General features: G+C 41.2%; 1 protein-coding gene and 1 long non-coding RNA gene across 8 annotated transcripts in view; one reads left to right on the forward strand and one right to left on the reverse strand.

Annotated features, from left to right (window-relative positions):
• Positions 1–17468, forward strand: part of RGS7 (regulator of G protein signaling 7) — a 588990-nt gene that overhangs the window by 526932 nt on the left and 44590 nt on the right. For all 7 annotated transcript variants that reach the window (XM_033196582.1, XM_033196581.1, XM_033196583.1 and 4 more), the window contains one exon: positions 14479–14553. In XM_033196582.1, the coding sequence (XP_033052473.1) occupies positions 14479–14553 (75 nt within the window). The remainder of the gene's footprint in view (positions 1–14478; positions 14554–17468) is intronic.
• On the reverse strand, positions 12534–17216 carry LOC117074781. The gene is made up of 3 exons (XR_004433699.1): positions 17015–17216; positions 16777–16894; positions 12534–12807 (listed from the first exon to the last, which is right to left on the reverse strand). It is a non-coding gene; the product is annotated as an uncharacterized LOC117074781 (long non-coding RNA).

Below are 17468 nucleotides of genomic sequence, written 5' to 3' on the forward strand. Positions count from 1 at the left end.
GGCTGAAAGAAGTTGCAACTTTTCCAAGAATCTTAACTATTTTGTCATCATGTTATTTGTCTTTTTTAGGTATGATTATTAACATGTTTTAAAAGTGGCATGGTCCTTTAAATAAGTGACTTATTCAGAAATTTTCTTTCGAGTGTGATGCAGATGGAGCTGTTTTGGGGAAAGTATGCAATAAGCCTCTGAGCTAAGGTGGAATGACTCTTGTGGAAGTTGCCAGAATAAATCATGACTTGAATGCTAGGTTAGACCAGATAATATTTATATTCTCTTCCAAGGCATGAGTCTTTGATATGCTTCAGTGAAAATTAGGTTCATGGTGGACTAATCTATATAGTTTAGAGAATGCTTATGAAACTCATATTGGATGATGGTTATAGTTGAAAAATGTCAAAATACTACATGATAGAAGAGCCATTATTAGCTTTATTTTTTCTTACTTTGTATCTGGAATCCAAGTTTTTCTCATATGGGTTTTAATCTTCAGCTCTATAATACGGCCCAGTGGAGATGTGCTGGTTGTATAATATGGCTCAGTTGTGTTGTCTTAACTCTGCTGTGCCATTGCACACCCAGGTAAAGAAATGCACAGCTATCGTCTGTCCTTGGATATTTATTTGTAGGTCAAGATGGAAACCGCTTTAAACACAGTTATAAAGGCAGGGACAGAGAGGCTTGCTCTATTCTCATCTTGACTTCTCTAAAACTGAGGCTTTCTAAGTTCCCAGTGTCTTCCTGCTTTTTAATTACTTAACCCCCATCAAATCTGGAAGCAATCTGCTATCAGCCATTTACACTTATCAACCGATGGGCTGATTACATTGCACAGGAAAAGAACATTTGAGCTAAAATTTTCTGCACTAGAAATGTTTCTTTTAAGGCTAACCGAAGAATTGAAGTATTTGTTTCCTGTTAAATAATTGTATGATAATAATGAGAGGTGATGAGCAGTTAGCCAAGAGGTTAAGCTACAGGGGCGAACATTCTCAAGCACACACAAATGCGTGCGCACACACACACACAGACACACACACACACCAGCAAACAGAAAATAAAACTCACTTTGTATTTTTAATAGTCGAGTAGTGTTCAAAAAGTCTTTCACATTCATTCATTCAGTAAACATTCATTGAGCACCTACTAGGTACCAGGAAATTTCAGACTCCGGTGACAGATACTAAACAAGACATATAAAGTCCCTGCATTTGAGGACTTTACCCCTCAGTGGTGAAAGACACAGAAAACAAACAAGTGTAATGTGCAAAAACCCTCCAGGTGGAGGTAAGTGGTGTGATAAAAATAATAGCAAGGTGATGTGATCAAGAGGGACTACACAGTATTTGGAGAAAAAAGTAGCACCTAGCACAGAGAAATGGCCTGGTACAGAAAGAAGGCCAGTGAGGCTGGAGTGAAGTGAGCAAGAACAGAGAGGTGCCAAGTGTAGCACCTTGGCCGGACACGGTGGCTCACGCCTGTAATCCCAGCACTCCGGGAGACCGAGGCAGGCAGATCACGAGGTCAGGAGTTCGAGACCAGCCTGACCAACAGAGTGAAACCCTGTCTCTACTAAAAATACAAAAATTAGCTGGGCATGTTGGCGCATTCCTGTAGTCCCACCTACTCAGGAGGCTGAGGCAGGAGAATCACTTGAACTCGGGAGATGGAGGTTGCAGTGAGCCGAGTTCGCACCACAGCACTCCAGCCTGGGCGACAGTGTGAGACGCCGTCTAAAAAAAAAGTATAACACCTCATAGAACATGGCAAGCTGTTTGCCTTTTATCCTAAGCATGATGAGAGCCCTTTGGGGGTTTGAAGAGGAGAGCGATGTGATGTTGCTATAGTTTAAAAAGATGACTCTGGCTACTGTGTAGAGAATAACTTGGGGAAAGGGAGGAGAAAGCAAGAAAGGAATTAGAACAAATAAGAAGGCTGTTGTGAGAGTCCAGGTGGGAGATACTGGCAGCTTGGAGCAGGGTAGTAACAGTGAGGGTAGAGAGAAGCCAGGAGATTTGAGGTATATTTGGAGGTAAAGTTTGCAAGATGCGCTGATGTCAAGTGAGGGAAGTAAGAGGAAAAGAGGGCTCAATGATGCCTCCTTGATGATGCCCTTGAGCCTCTTGATGGATGGTTGGAGGCACTCACTGAAAGACAGAAAACCAAGAAAAGAATAGGTAGGAGGGGAGAGAAACTAAGTTCTGGCTTGGACACTTTATCCTTTTTGGGAAACTAAACCAAAATTAGCACTGAATCTGGCAGGCTTTTTCCAAAAGAATCTGGGTGTAGACAAGAGAGTGCATCATTGTTCACTCAGGATCTGGAGAGATGCAACCCAAGAATGCTGCCCTTCACCTCAGTTAGCTTTCCTCCCCAGCCCTCAGAGCACACAACAAATATCTAGCTCTCAATATGCCACCCTCTTTCTTAGAACTCCAGATAAACGTTTGATGTCATCTACTCCTGACCCCCTTCAGTTGGCTTCTATGATATTTATGTACTGATAAGTTTTCCTAAATATGTCATGAGAACTTGTCCAGATTTTATTTTTTACAGTTTTTTGACTTTTTCTTACCTCTTATATCCCCAGGTCTATTTCTATCCAAAACTCAGCCAAGACATAAACTCAAAAAGTCTCAACCGAAGCAGTTGTTTAAACTCTCACACTCTACCTTGTGTGCGTCGGTTCATTTGCTAAAATGTGAGACCCTGTGGCAAAGGAGCATTTGTATAGTTTCCTGATCCACATCAGAACCAAGCAACGAATTAGAGAATAATGAGAAGGGCTGGAGTCAAGGATGCTGAGAGCAGCAAAAAGTAACAGCTAACTGGGATAAGGCAGAGGAACTAAAAATGCCATACAATCACCTAAAAGCTCAAAAGGCATTAGGAGTTGGGATCATCTAGCCTTACAGGTGTTGCTGTCTTAAAGATAGCAAAATAACATTGTCCTCAAATAATCATGACCTCGAATCATCAAGGAAAGACTGTTGTTTTGGATATGATTATGTAAGAATGCAAGGATGCATGGGAATTATTTTAAAAGATTTTTTTTTCCCTAGCAGTGAAAATAAAATAAAGTTTTGGCTCTTAGCAATAAATATGATATCTAGAAAAGAACTTTATGTAAAACTCTCTTTTCTAACACTACTAAATCTTTTTCTCTTTTTGGAAATCAAGTTGAATGCAACAGAGTATATCTTTGAAATTAATCTTCTTTACAGAGATTTTGCTAAACCGAGGTGTGTGTGTTATGGCCTTTCTCTGTAAGTGTGTCCTGTATAGGCTGGGCTCTGATCTGAACATTTGTGTCCTCCCCAAATCCATGTGTTGAAATCCTAACCTCCAAGGTGGTGGTATTAGGAGGTAGGATCTTTGGAAGGTGATTAGGTCATGAAGATTCTTTCCTCCTGAATGGGATTAGTGCCCTTATGGAAGAAGCCAAGAGAGAACTATATGTCTTCCATCATGTGAGGAAACGGCAAGAAGGAACATTCTGTGAACTGAAAAGTGACCCTCACCCAACCCAAAATCTTTCACTGCCATGATCTTGAACTTCCCAGCCTCCAGAACTGTGAGAACTAAATGTCTATTGTTTATAAGCCACCTGGTTTATGGTATTTTGTTACAGAAGTCTGAAGAGACTAAGACAGGGAGGTACACCCCTTTTCTATTTGGGAACATAGGATTTAGGAGCCCCCATGTCCTTTGTAATTCAAAGCTATTGAATTCAAGGCCACTGCTGTAATTCAAGGTTAATTCCAATATGTAATGATTTTCACAAACTCATTTCCTAGTTGTCCCATTGCTATCTGCTGTAAAAATTATTATAAGGCTTTGAACTTACTGTGAGTTATTTATGCTATAGGAAATTTTATGTGGTTCTCTTTAGCCTTTACAGCATACCATTTAAGTCACCAGTACTAACAATAGCACCATGCAAAAAAGTAAAGATTGTTTTCTCCAGTTCAGTAGCTAGTTCATTTTCCTACTTTTTGCCACCTCACTTTTATACTGGGGAAATTTATGTTGCCACCAGAGACATAGTCTAGATTTCATGTCTTAATTTCTGCATTCAAGAAACATAGTAATGGTTAAAGTAAAAATGTTTAAGGTGTTTGATGACCCATTTAAGCCCATAGACCAGGAACCCAAAAATTCTGTGTTGCTACTCACCCTCCCACCAATGGAATACCAGAGGAACAGTATAATGAGAATCAAAATGCCACTTCAATTATGGGTGTAAAAGAACCCAATGTGCCAAACCAGGACATAGGACAAGTTGGAGCACACATGTTCAGTCTCAAACCGAAGAGGGACTTTTTTCTCATCCAGTTGAAAATCTTTGCATGTCCTCACACTGCAGCCAGATTTTTGTGGGGACATAATCATAGAAAGGGAAAGAGATCAATCGCTCATGTGCGCACAGCAGGCCAGGTGTCACAGAAAAGGGTCCATGCACACTTGCCTCAGGCCTTTTGTTTCTTCCTGCAGGAGCCCCTATTTTAAAGATAATTATGGCAACTTAGCTTCTACCCCAGTGATTTTTTAAATTTCAAAGCAGTTCTAGCTGGGAGCATTTTAAGTATTTTAAAGCTAAACATTAAACATAGGTAATCCCAGTGACCACAAAGAAGCTATAGGCAAATGTACTGGTTAGAGTCCTCTTGGTTGCTCTTCGAGAATGGTACCTGCAAGGCAATTCCTAGTCTATAAAAAGGGAATATCACTGAAGGATGCACAGAGAGTTCCTAGATGTGAGGCTGAAGTGGTCTGATTTCAACTAGAGCAGATGAACAGAATGTGGTAGGACTACAGTAAAAGAATTTAGGAAAGTGTAGCAGAGACTCTGAGTAATGAGAGACAGCGCCACCAAATTCTCAGGAATTGATCATCATGTTTTAATGTTGCAGATTCAATGATATGTTCATACCACCAATGATAATGCAAAAATGCAATGGCACAAAAGGACAGGCCAAGGGCAGATGATTCCACAGGCATTTGTGTTGGAAGTGCTCTGATTCGTGACCTTCATAGTGACTGCATAAAGAGCTGCATTCCATTTGGAGACTTCAGCAAATACAAACATTGTATGTAAATACAACGCAGGAATTGTTTTTGGATTCCTCTCTTCTCTTCACAGGCTTCCCCATCTCAGCAGATGGCATGGGAGTCATCCTTGATATTCTGTTTTCTTCAGCATGCCCACAGTCACAACCCATCAGCAAGTTTTGTTGATTATACCTTCAAAATGCAACCACTTCACATCATCTCTAGTGCTGACATGCAAATCCACGTCGCCATTATCTCTTGCCTGGATAACTGCAGTAACCTTCAAACTGGGCCCCTTGCTTCTGCTTTGCCCTGTTCCCACCCTGATAATCCACTCTCAAAGTACTCAGTATTCTTGAATGAGTTGTTTGGTTGGTTGGTTGATTGGTTTTTAATCAGTTTTATTTTTTTAGAGCAGTTTTGGTTCATAGCAAAATTGAGTGGAAAGTGCTGAATTCCCCAGCAACCTCCCCCACTGCCCACAGCCGCCCCCATTATCAACACCCCCCCCACCAGAGTGGTACATTAGTTATAATCAATGAACCGACACTGATATATCATTATCACCTGCACTCTGTAGCTTAGCGTTCACTCTTGATGTTGTACAGTCTATGGTTTTGACAAATGTAGAATGACATGTATTCACTGTTGTAGTATCATATAAAATAGTTTCACTACCCTAAAATTTCTCATGCTGGGCCTATTTATTCCCAACCCTTGGCAACCACTGATCTGGAAAAGACAAAACTATTTGTCTCCATCGTTTTGCCTTTTCCAGAATGTCATATGGTTGGAATCGTATAATCTGTAGCTTTTTCAGATTGGCTTCTTTCACTTAGTAATATGCATGTAAGGTTCCTCCGTGTCTTTTTGCGGCTTAATAGCTCATTTCTTTTTAATGCTGAATAATATTCCATTGTCTGGATGTACCACAGTTTATACATTCACCTACTAAAGGACATCTTGGTTGCTTTAAAGTTTTGGCAATTATGAAGAAAAAGCTGCTAGAAACATCCATTACAGGTTTTTGTGTGAACATAAGTTTTCGACTCAATTTGGGTAAATGCCCATGAGGATGATTGCTGGATCGAATGGTTAGAGTGTTTTGTAAGAAACTGCCAAACTGTCTTGCAAAGTGGCTCAACCATTTTGCACTCCCACTGGCAATGAATGAGAATCTCTGTGGCTCCACATCCTTGCCAGCAATTGGTGTTTTCAGTGTTCTGGATTTTGGCAATTCTAATAGGTGTGTAGTGGTATCTCGTTGTTATTTCAATTTGCATTTTCCCAATGACATACAGCGTGGAGCATCTTTGTACAAATGTGTTTGCCATCTGTATGTTTTCTTTAGTGAGGTGTCTGTTCAGATCATTTGTCCATATGTTAATGGGGTTGTGGTATTTTCTTATTGTTGGGTTTTAAGAGTTCTTTACTTATTTTGGATAATAACCTTGCATATTTTTTTTCAACTTTGTGGCCTGTCTTCTCATTCTCTTGACAGTATCTTTCACAGAACAGAAGTTTTTAATTTTAATGAAATCCAAGTTCTCAATTATTTCTTTCATGGATTGTGCCTTCGATGTTGTATCTAAAAAGTAATCGCCCAACTCAAGGTCACGTTCTCCTGTTATTTTCTAAAAATTTTATAATTTAGCATTTTACATTTAGGTTTATGATTCATTTTGAGTTTGTGTGTGTGTGTAGAGTGTAAGGTCTGAATGAGTTTTTAAAAATAAATCATATGAAGTCACTCTCCTGTTTAAAACTTTCCAGTGGCTTCCAATTATGTTTAGAATTAAGCCAAAGTTGGGCCGGTCGCGGTGGTTCACGCTTGTAATCTCAGCACTTTGGGAGGCTGAGGCAGGCGGATCACGAGGTCAGGAGATCGAGACCATCCTGGCTAACACGGTGAAACCCCATCTCTACTAAAAATACAAAAAATCAGCCAGGCGTGGTGGCAGGCACCTGTAGTCCCAGCTGCTCAGGAGGCTGAGGCAGGAGAATGGCGTGAACCCGGGAGGTGGAGCTTGCAGTGAGCTGAAGTCATGCCACTGCACTCCAGCCTGGGTGGTAGAGCAAGACTCTGTCTCAAAAAAAAAAAAAAAAGAAAGAAACCTTAAAAAATAAAAATAAAGAATTAAACCAAAGTGCTTACCACCTTACCATGGTCTGTGATTTCTACTCAACCTGACCACTTTCCACAGCTTCAGACAATTCCATTTCCTTCTGCCTCTCGGACGTGTGGAGTTCATTCATAGCATACATTGAAGCACGATATCATACCCAAGAATCTGTAGCTAGCAAATGAGACCTAGTAGCAATTAAATGAGTAAATGCTATAGAAAAGAGTGAATGGAAGAAATTTGGAGCAATTTCCTCAAACAACTTTCTTCAGTTTGTATGTAGGAAGCAGATGGGTCAGGAGGAGGCGGGCTGAAAGAATCAGAGCCTGAATCAACTGACAACTGCCTAAGAAAGTGAAGAAAAGCTTGAACTGGATCTTTAAAAAAAGAATCCTGGCTAGGCACAGTGGTTCACGCCTGTAACACCAGAGCTTTGGGAGGCTGAAATGGGAGGACTGCCTGGAGGTCAAGAGTTTGAGACCAGCCTGGGCAACATAGCAAGACCCTGTCTCTACTAAAAATTAAAAATAAAATATTAGCCAGACATGGTGACACTCACCTGTAGTCCCAGCTACTCAGGAGGCTGAGACAAGAGGATTGCTTGAGCCCTGGAAGTGGGGGCTATAGTGAGCTGTGATTGCACCATTGCATTCCAGCCTGGGCCAAAAAAAAAAAAAAGAAAAAAATCCTGAGATTGAACACTTAAAAATCTATAGTTACTTCATGTAAGTGTACACTTTAAAATCTATAGTTACTTCATGTAAGAATAAGGGATCATTTTTATTGGGGTGCTGTGGGTCATGCATGCAATCTTTAAAACTTGTGCTGTATTACAAAGGAGTGACTTTTTCATTAATTTACTTCTATTTGAATTAATAATTATATATACAGATGCTCTTTGACCTACAATGCGGTCATGTCCCAATAAAGACATTGTAGGCCAAAAATATTATCAGTCAAAAAATGCATTTAATACTCTAATAAACTCACAGTAAGGGTGAAAATGTTTAAGTTGAGCCATAGTAAGTCAGGGACCATCTAAACACAGTAGTTCCCCCTTATCTATGGTTGCAGTCTGCGGTTTCAGTTATCCCTAGTCAACTGCAGTCCAACAATATTAAATGGAAAATTCAAGAAACAATGCATAAGTTTGCAATTTCGTGCCATTCTGAGTAGCATGATGAAATCTCATCTATCCCATTTCTGCCCCAGCTGGAACATGAGTCACTCCTTTGTCCAGCAGATCCACACTGTCTATGGTACCCACATGTTAGGCACTTAGTAGCCTTCTAGGTTATCAGATCGACTGTCCTGGTATTGCCATCACCTTTACTTTACTTCAGAATGACCCCAAAGCCATCATCATCACATGTTTTGGCATATTTTATTATTTTATTCTTATTCTTGTTTTCTATTTTATTATTAGTTATTGTTGTTAATTTCTTACTGTTCCTAATTTATAAGTTAAACTTTATGATAAGCATGTATATATATAAGAAAAACAGTATATATAGGTTTTGGTACTATCTGTGGTTTCAGGCATCTCTTTTGTGGGTGTGGGCAGTAGTAAAACATATCCCCCAAGGATAAGAGGGGACTATGCATATTTCAAACCTGAATTTTCCCAGAATCATGATTTTTTTTAAACTTTCTAAGGTGTACTTGATGTCTTGCTATCAGCTCTGTTTGACGGTGCATTTCTAATCCTCCACTCACCTGTCATTTAGGACACTGTTCTCCCAGGTACACATCAGCTGCAGTGATGGAACTTAAAGACAGCTGTTCTGTATTCCTCTCTCTCACTGTCGCTCTTGCCACAAGTTTTGCCAACTTGTCCTGAACACACGTATGCCTTCTGCTATAACTAACAAAAATGTACTCTCGCATGAACGGAACTAAATGGCATTTAGATGCTTTTACTTAAAATATCAATAATGAAACCAAAAACTCCAGCTTCTCTTTTGCATCTCATGAGGACACTCATGTAAACGTTATGACAGTAATATTTCTCAATGATATGCTCCATTTACTCCCTCAGGAATGGGTTATACGGTGTTAAATCCTACTTTATAATAAACAACGTTATAATAATGTTATAACCCAGCTTAGTTCGGTTGAAAAGAAATTCATCTTTGAATCACTAGAAATAACACAATTCTCTTCCAGGCTAATGTAAATAGCATTTCATTATTCCTTACATCCTACAATACCATGTGCTTAATACTGTATCCAGCAAATAGTATATATTTGAACATTTTAATGGAATGTCTACTTGGTAACGATAATGTTATTTATATCTTATTGGGAAGATAGATATGTTTAGCTCTGCAGAAACCAATTTTACGAATTTCATGAAGGTCTGGTGCCAGCTAGTGGTACGTATTATATATGCATCAAAAAGATAACTGATTTTTTTTAAGTAACCAAAGACAACATGGTCTCATCGAGATTGAAAAATTGCTTAAAAACAACGTTTAAAGGAATATTGTTTGCCGTGTTGAGGAGAACCAACGGACTGCGCATAAGAATGGATGTCTGTCTTGGCCGGGCACATGACTCATGCCTGTAATCCCAGCACTTTGGGAGGCCAAGACGGGTGGATCACCTGAGGTCAGGAGTTCGAGACCAGCCTGGCCAACATGGCAAAACCTTGTCTCTACTAAAAATACAAAAAATTAGCTGGGCGTGGTGGCACCCGCCTGTAATCCCAGCTACTTGGGAGGCTGAGACAAGAGAATCACTTGAACCCAGGAGGCAGAGGTTACAGTGAGCTGAGATTGTGCTGTTGCACTCCAGCCTAGGCACAAGAGTGAAACTCCGTCTCAGGAAAAAAAAAAAAAAAAAATGGATGTCTGGAATGTTCTGTCGTCCTATAATGCTCTGTGTCAACTTCCACTTAGTCATTATGCTCCCATATTCTGATTATTCATGTGTCTGTCGTTCTTATTCTATCAGGAAGTTACTGGGATATGGCTCATGCCTTCGTTTCTGTAATTCACCATGTGTCACAAGATCTGACAATTAGATGCAGAAAGAAATATTTATTGAATACGTAAGAGAATTCAAGAAAAATTATTGCCATATTTCACTTACCACAGTGCATGACTTCTGAAAGCAGTTATTCGGGGTTATCAGCACTGAGTCATGACCTTAATTATTCAGAAGTATGCCAGACAACTTTGGGTCTTTTTTAATCTTCAAGAATTTCCTAGTTGACTTAGATATCATAGATCTGTTGAACCATTAGCTGTCCCATGAGGCCTCCTTAGAAATTACAAGGCCTCTGAGACAAGCATCCCAGATCCAGCTTACTATTTTAACCATTTAGTCATTAGTAACAAATTTTGAACTGGCAGATTTTATTTTCCTGGGATGGGAGCCGGGTTATAAAACATATCTTACAGTTCAGTCTCTAATAACATTTACTTTTAAAATCAATGCTTTCTTATTAATTTGCTGATTAGTGGTGTTAATAATTGGCTCCAGTGGGAATGTCAGATGTAAGCTAATGGTTCATTAATCAAATTTAAAAGGCCATCATCTTTTAAACATGAGGATGAAACTTCTAATTTCTTTCAGGACTGGCAGTCAGATATGTTCCTCTGGGGAGGGGATCTTTCCACTTTATGCCTTCAATGGTTGACACAATTTCCAGGGCCATTTGTTAATTATTCCCCCTGGTGTGAAGTAAAATTGATTTGGAAGGAGTTTTATGGAAGGAGTTTTAGAGTTCAGATTAGTTCAGCTTCCTCAGATGTATAAAGAAAATACAATTTCCGTATTTTCTATAATTGCCATCGTTTTCTCAGAAACCTATTTGAAGGCTAGGTTTCAATGCATGTGCTCTGCATGCCACCATATCGAAAGAGTTGGTTTAGATGACTCGGTCATTTGTGGATAAATGATCACACTTTCAGTTTTCTCAGCCTTTCTCTGCTGCTATCCAATATTGGTTTTGGAAGAAAGTTTGGGGTCCAGAGGCTTTGTTTTTACAATCTTGTGCAGTGGGGCCTGAGGGCCAAGCACCTGCAGAACATCTTCCAGATCCTTGTCGATTTCTGCTATAGGCAGGTTGGTGTGGGCTGCTCCCAGGACAGCTGCAACAGGTACCATCTCATCACCTGGAACTCAATGCTGAAGTCTGTGTTTCAGACATCTGCTTCCAGCATAAAATCCCTGCACACTGTGGCCTTTGTCCCAACCTCAGGCTCCCATCCACCCACCATTCTTAGATCTGCTGTGCCTTTTACTACTGTGGCATGCAAGAAATTCCAGATGCATTGACTGCCACATGAGAGGGTTGGGAAGCACTGCCTTAAGCTCATCTTTCTTGCTACCACCCATATGATATAAAATTCATGTTGACTCTGATCACATGTGGAGCTTCTTCTATGGGCATGGGACTAACTACTTCACAGGCTACCTCATACTTGTCTGGGATTTTTTATTCCTCCCTGTTAACTCTCCTTCGAGTTTCTTCCACAGAGGAGAAAAATGAGGCACCTGCTGAGCTCAGTATCTTACCTTTATCTTTCTTTGCCTCCAGGTCATGAAGAAACATGGTTTCCTTTTCCTGGATATTATATCCTAATTTTTCCCATCCCTTAACATATAGAAAAAAAATCTCCATGACGTATCTTATCATACTTGGCTCTTTTAAAAAAAGAGAGAGAGAGCGAGAGAGAGAGAGAGAGAAAATCTCACCCTATCACTTAGGCTGGAGTGTGGTAGCTCAGTCACAGCTCACTGCAGCCTCAGACTCCTCAAAGCAAGTGATCCTCCCACCTCAGTCTCTCAAACTGCTGAGATTACAGGCATAAGCCACTGCACCTGGCACTGTGCCTGGCTCCTGATATGTTGATAGGAGTTTAAAGAATTTTACTGCCTTCCTTTCCGTTATGGTTCAGGCTTAGGGATGGAAGGTTGCAAAGAAATAGAAATTGAATCGAAAATGAAAACTCGATCCTTTAGTGTTTTAAAAACCTTGTCTTTGTTACACCTACGTCAATGGTTGTAAACTCTGACTGCATATTAAAATCCCAGGGATCTTTTGAAAAAGCAAATGCCTAGACCAACCATAAAAAAAATCAAACCAAAATATCAGATACTCAGCAACCAGATGCTGGGGTAGTTTAGTGCTCGGTGTCGCTTAGGAAATTAGTCCCACCCAGCTGGGTGCCCTTCCTCCCTCCTGCATTGCCAAGCCGACCACTGTGCTGAACCAGTGATTTCTATTCCTAAATAGATATGCAAACCAAACTCATAATTTGTTTAATGTTTGTAGTACAGTGTGTGTGGGTGTATGTGTAGTATATACATATTCTACAAAAAAAGAAAAGAAAAAAATGTTTTCCTCCTTTACTTCCTTATCCATTATAATATTGTGGTGGAGTTTTGGCCCAACAGCTATGCTAGCAGGAGTTCTTGGTTCTTTAAGGAAAGTGTCCTCTGTCCTCACTACACAATGAGCTGATTCCTGTTACTGTAGTGAACAGCTGACTCCGCCAATCACATCAGCTCTGCCTTTTTGCCCTTCCTTCCCAACCCCATCCCAACTCCACAGAAGACTTCCGCATTCTCAGTTTCTCTGGAGTCACTTCTAAGGACATCTAATGCTTTAATTTCTTGCAATCTGTGGGAAGAAACAGAGAAATTGAGCAGAGGCATGCAACTTGATGGTTTGTTTGTTTGTTTTGAGATGGAGTTTCGCTCTTGTCGCACAGGCTGGAGTGCAGTGGCGCGATCTCAGCTCACCACAACCTCCGTCTCCTGAGTTCAAGTGATTCTCCTGCCTCGGTCTCCAGAGAAGCTGGGACTACAGGCGCCTGCCACCACGTCCGGCTAACTTTTGTATTTTCAGTAGAGATGGGGTTCACCATGTTGGCCAGGCTGGTTTTGAACTCCTGACCTCATGATCCATCCACCTCGGCCTCCCAAAGTGCAGGGATTACAGGCATGAGCCACCAAGCCTGGCTGATGTTTTTTACTAATACCAGACATCCTTAAATCCTGCACCAAAAGTAAAGGCAACACAGTCCATGCAGCCATTAACTTCTCATCACTTCTAAACAGTGTGTGATGTCTAAGCCCTTTCTACATTTAAGCTACCATGTATTTTTGAATCTCCTGTCTTCTTTGTTTCCTGATTCATATTCTCTCCCTTCCCCTCTTCTTCCCCCCTCCTTCCCTCCTCTCCTCCAAATATACAAGAAGCTTGCAGCTATTTGTTTCTGTAAAACAGAACAATAAATCCGACAAGATGAGACTCCTGAGGTTGTCAGGAAACTAACAGCAGGCTGCCGATACTTCTCCAACCCCTCTGTTTTAAAGGGGTTCACTTGCCCTTAAGGAAAAGGAAGGTCAGGAATTTATCAGAAGAAGCATGGCATCTTATTTACCAGTTTCTTTCTCCATCTTTCACATGTAACCATTGTATATTCTGTCTATGGCAAAGATTCCTAGTTGCTGAGTTTCACAATCCCTGTTAAGACAGTTCATTCTGGGAGTCAAGCTGGCTCAACTAAATGCCATTTGAGCTTTCCAACTTGGGAAAAGCAAGCCACCCATCTAATAACAGCCTTTTTTTTTTTTTTTTTTTTTTTTTTTTGCAATGAGTTTCGCTCTTGTCGCCCAGGCTGGAGTGCAATGGTGCGATCTCAGTTCACTGCAACCTCTACCTCCCATGTTCAAATGATTCTCCTGCCTCAGCCTCCCAAGTATCTGGGATTACAGGTGCCTGCCACCACGCCCGGCTAATTTTTTATATTTTTAGTAGAGAGAGGGTTTCATCACGTTGGCCAGGCTGGTCTCGAACTCCTTACCTCAGGCGATCCACCCACCTCAGCTTCCCAAAGTGCTGGGATTACAGGCATGAGTCACTGCCCCGGCCCACCCTCACTTTTTATAAAGAGAGAACTCTGCAAGAGGCTGCCTGCAGATAACCAGCAAGGGGGATCGGCCCGTTTGTCCAGGAGCGCCCTCACTCTTTCTGTCGGGTTTTTGTGGCTATAAATATTGACACCACTTTCACATGTGCAGCCCAAGTATTTCTTTTTCCTGTTTCTCTGGTAGTTATTTGAGGATGGCATCTGAAGGCCTTTAAGTGTGAAGAGTTAAGAAGTATCATGTCTTTTGTGACTGGCCACTGCTGATGGGACTGGCTGTGGCCATCCAGAAAACACTTCCCTTGATTTGTGTCATTGTGGCGTTTGCTTGGGCTCTGGAGAGCAAGTCATTCATGATTGTCCTGGTCAGAAATTTCATACCCAAAGATTCATTTGTCTCTCTGTTTTTCCATTTCCAGCCTGGCTGTGTAAATACAACTGAAGTGGACATTAAGAAATCATCCAGAATGAGAAACCCCCACAAAACACGGAAGGTAAAACTGACATTTGTTGTGCTGATCTTGGTGATGGATTGCATTGTTTACAGGATGTCAGCCATGAACTCTGTCTTCCCATGTCATGGACTATCTTCCTCACTCTTCCCAGCCTTCCACAGCCCTCCCTTCCTCAAGAATAGCCCCATCCTGATGCTCAAGCACACCAGGGTCCCAAGACAGAGCGGTGGTACTGACTAACTGACAGGAGAGGAACAGGAAGCAGAGGACCCCTCTCCTCTCCCAGAGAAGGGTGTGGCCTTCAGAGCCCAGGAAAGGAGGAAAAGAAGATGGAGGTTTTCTAACGATGATTTCTAGGGAAATCTAAGGATGATTTCCCTAGAAATCATCGTTAGAAAACCTGATACTGATGAGAGAAGGGCATTTTAAAACCCGAGGAAAGGGGGACATCTAGAAGATATTTAATTACAGAAAGAGTGCGGGGACCCCCTCTTAACACTAGAATTTTGTGACACAACCATAAGACAGTGGTTGTATTTCAGTGGTCGTTATCTGAGAGAATATCAGTGTGCAGGGTGCAGGGGAAGCTATTCCGAGTTCAGTGACATTTTAAATAACCCTTTGAAAATGCATAGCGATAGTCTCTACATATTTTTTAAAACAACACGTACAACTAGAAGGGATTTTTATTCATTCCATAAAACATGCTTGATGTACACAAGAATTTCTGGCCTGTAGCAGTCACTTTGAGAACGCAGCCTATTGATTGGTCCTGCTGGATTACTACATCCCACAAAGTTCAAGGTCTTCTTTTCTGTGACTATTTCCTTAGTATTTCCTTAGCCATAGTGTTTTCCAGAGTCTGTGTCCCTGCGGTAAGCACCCAATATTTTTTTCTAGTCTTATTTTATGTTGCCTTTTTCTCCCATCCCTAGAAACATATAGCTTCATGTTCAAAGGCCCCAGTATGGTCCAAGTACCTTTTCTTTCTTTTAAGGCAGTTTACCTTGATGTTAGGATAAACAAGCCGAAGCAAAGCACCACAAAACCAACTCAGATGCGGTGCTCAAATGTATCTGCCTCTAGGAACTCTCCGAGGGAGAGGCGATATCAGACCAAAGCAAGCCTGTGTGGTCTGTCTCTCTTGTGGCTGGCCCTACTCAATTGCTTTCATCTTCTGCTCACAGCACATCCTGAGGGCACCAAGAACTATTTTTGCAGAACAAGATTCAAAACTGCTATCAGCTCTCCAAAAAGTACATTAAGCCACCTCTCTCCACTTTCTGAATAGTGAAATTACTCTTCGAAATACTTTATTGGGTGTCCTATTTCCCCCAACAGACACTAACCCAGACATGCTGTGATTCAGAAGAGAAAGCACATGAATTGACAAGATAGCACGTAGACACAATAAAGGCATCATTTATACTCTCTCTTCGGCACCATCTTCAGTATCGATCATCTTTCTCGTGTTTCACATGGCACCCTTCTTTTTGAACATTTGAGAAGCATTAGTTTACAATGTTGTTCTTCACATACCATCAGCCCTCATTTAATGATGAAAAGCCCATGAGGCATTGCAAGGTGAAATATTGTAAAAAAACAGAATCATTGAGATCTAGCTCTCTTTGTCTCGATAACATCTAATTTCTTGTGAATCAATAATGATAGAATGACAGGGCCTCACTCCAGAGCTGTCTGGCGCTAACATTTGCCAGGAGAAAACAAAAGTCCTGAAAAATATGACAGCAATTAACAGGTATGCCCTTATTTTCCATAGTTGGAGAAAACTGATTTTTCTTACCTTTTGATAAATATAGTTTCTCACAGTCAGAAGTGTTCAATTTGCTAGAATCTTCACAGATGATAATGTTATTTTACATGGAAGGTTATACGACTCCAAGCCACATACTAATATGTTTTTTTAGAAGTATCACCACTGATACTTCATATGATATGAAGTATACAACTATGATATGCTCATAGTTGTTTAGGAATTGTAGTGATCCAGTGAATTAGCAAAATTAAGGAGTCTCTGCTCTATGCCAGACATGTCCTGGGCTTTAGGCACTCCACAGTAAATGGGACAGTCAGGGCCTTGCTCCCCCTAATTCATGGTCTCATAAGAGTGCAGGTATTGAGCAAGGAGACAAATGTCTGTACATGGATATAAGTATATGATTTCGTTAAGCTTTATGTAGTCTGCTGGGGCCGCCTTAAAATACCGCAAACGAGGTGGTTTAAAGAGTAGGAATTTGTTACCTCATAGTTACGGAAACTAGAAGTTCAAGATCAGGGTGGTGGCAAGTTCAGTTCCCGTGGAGTGTCTCTTCCTGGCTTGGGGATGGCCGCCTTATTCTCATATCCTCAGTGGCTTTTCCTGTGCGTGCATAGAGACAGAGAGAAAAACAAAACACAACAACCAACTCTGGGTCTCTTCCTCTTCTTAAAAGGACACCAGTTCTGTTGCATTAGTTCCCACCCTAGAACCCCACCTAACCTTCATTTCCTCTTCACAGGTCCGATCTCCACATACAGCTGTGTTGGGGGATAGGGCTGCAACGTAAGAATTTGGGGGAGGAGACACAACTCCGCCCATGACATCTGACAAAGGGAATTTAAGTGATTTGTGCTTGTGATTGCCACTGCATTTTATCAGTGAATACCTTGACAGCAATCAGCAAGCTGTTTCACCATCCTCTGAGGGGCCCACAGCTCTGTCTGCGGAGCTGGCGACATTGTGAGATCACAAACCACAGAGGCCAGCCAGTCGCCCCTGGAAACCACCCTTCCCTTCCGCCGGAATTGGGCTGTCTCGGTAGCGCCTCCTCCGGGCTGTGTGGTTGGCCTCAGTCTTGATACTGCGGCTGCTCAGGAAGTGCAACCTATGGAACATGCTTAATCTTCGAAAGCAGATAATGCTCGTAGCAAGGAGAGCTGCTGTTCATTTCTTT

This window comes from Trachypithecus francoisi, unplaced genomic scaffold, assembly GCF_009764315.1.
Source record: "Trachypithecus francoisi isolate TF-2019V2 unplaced genomic scaffold, Tfra_2.0 Lachesis_group5, whole genome shotgun sequence".
In the NCBI taxonomy this organism is placed as follows: Eukaryota; Metazoa; Chordata; class Mammalia; order Primates; family Cercopithecidae; genus Trachypithecus; species Trachypithecus francoisi.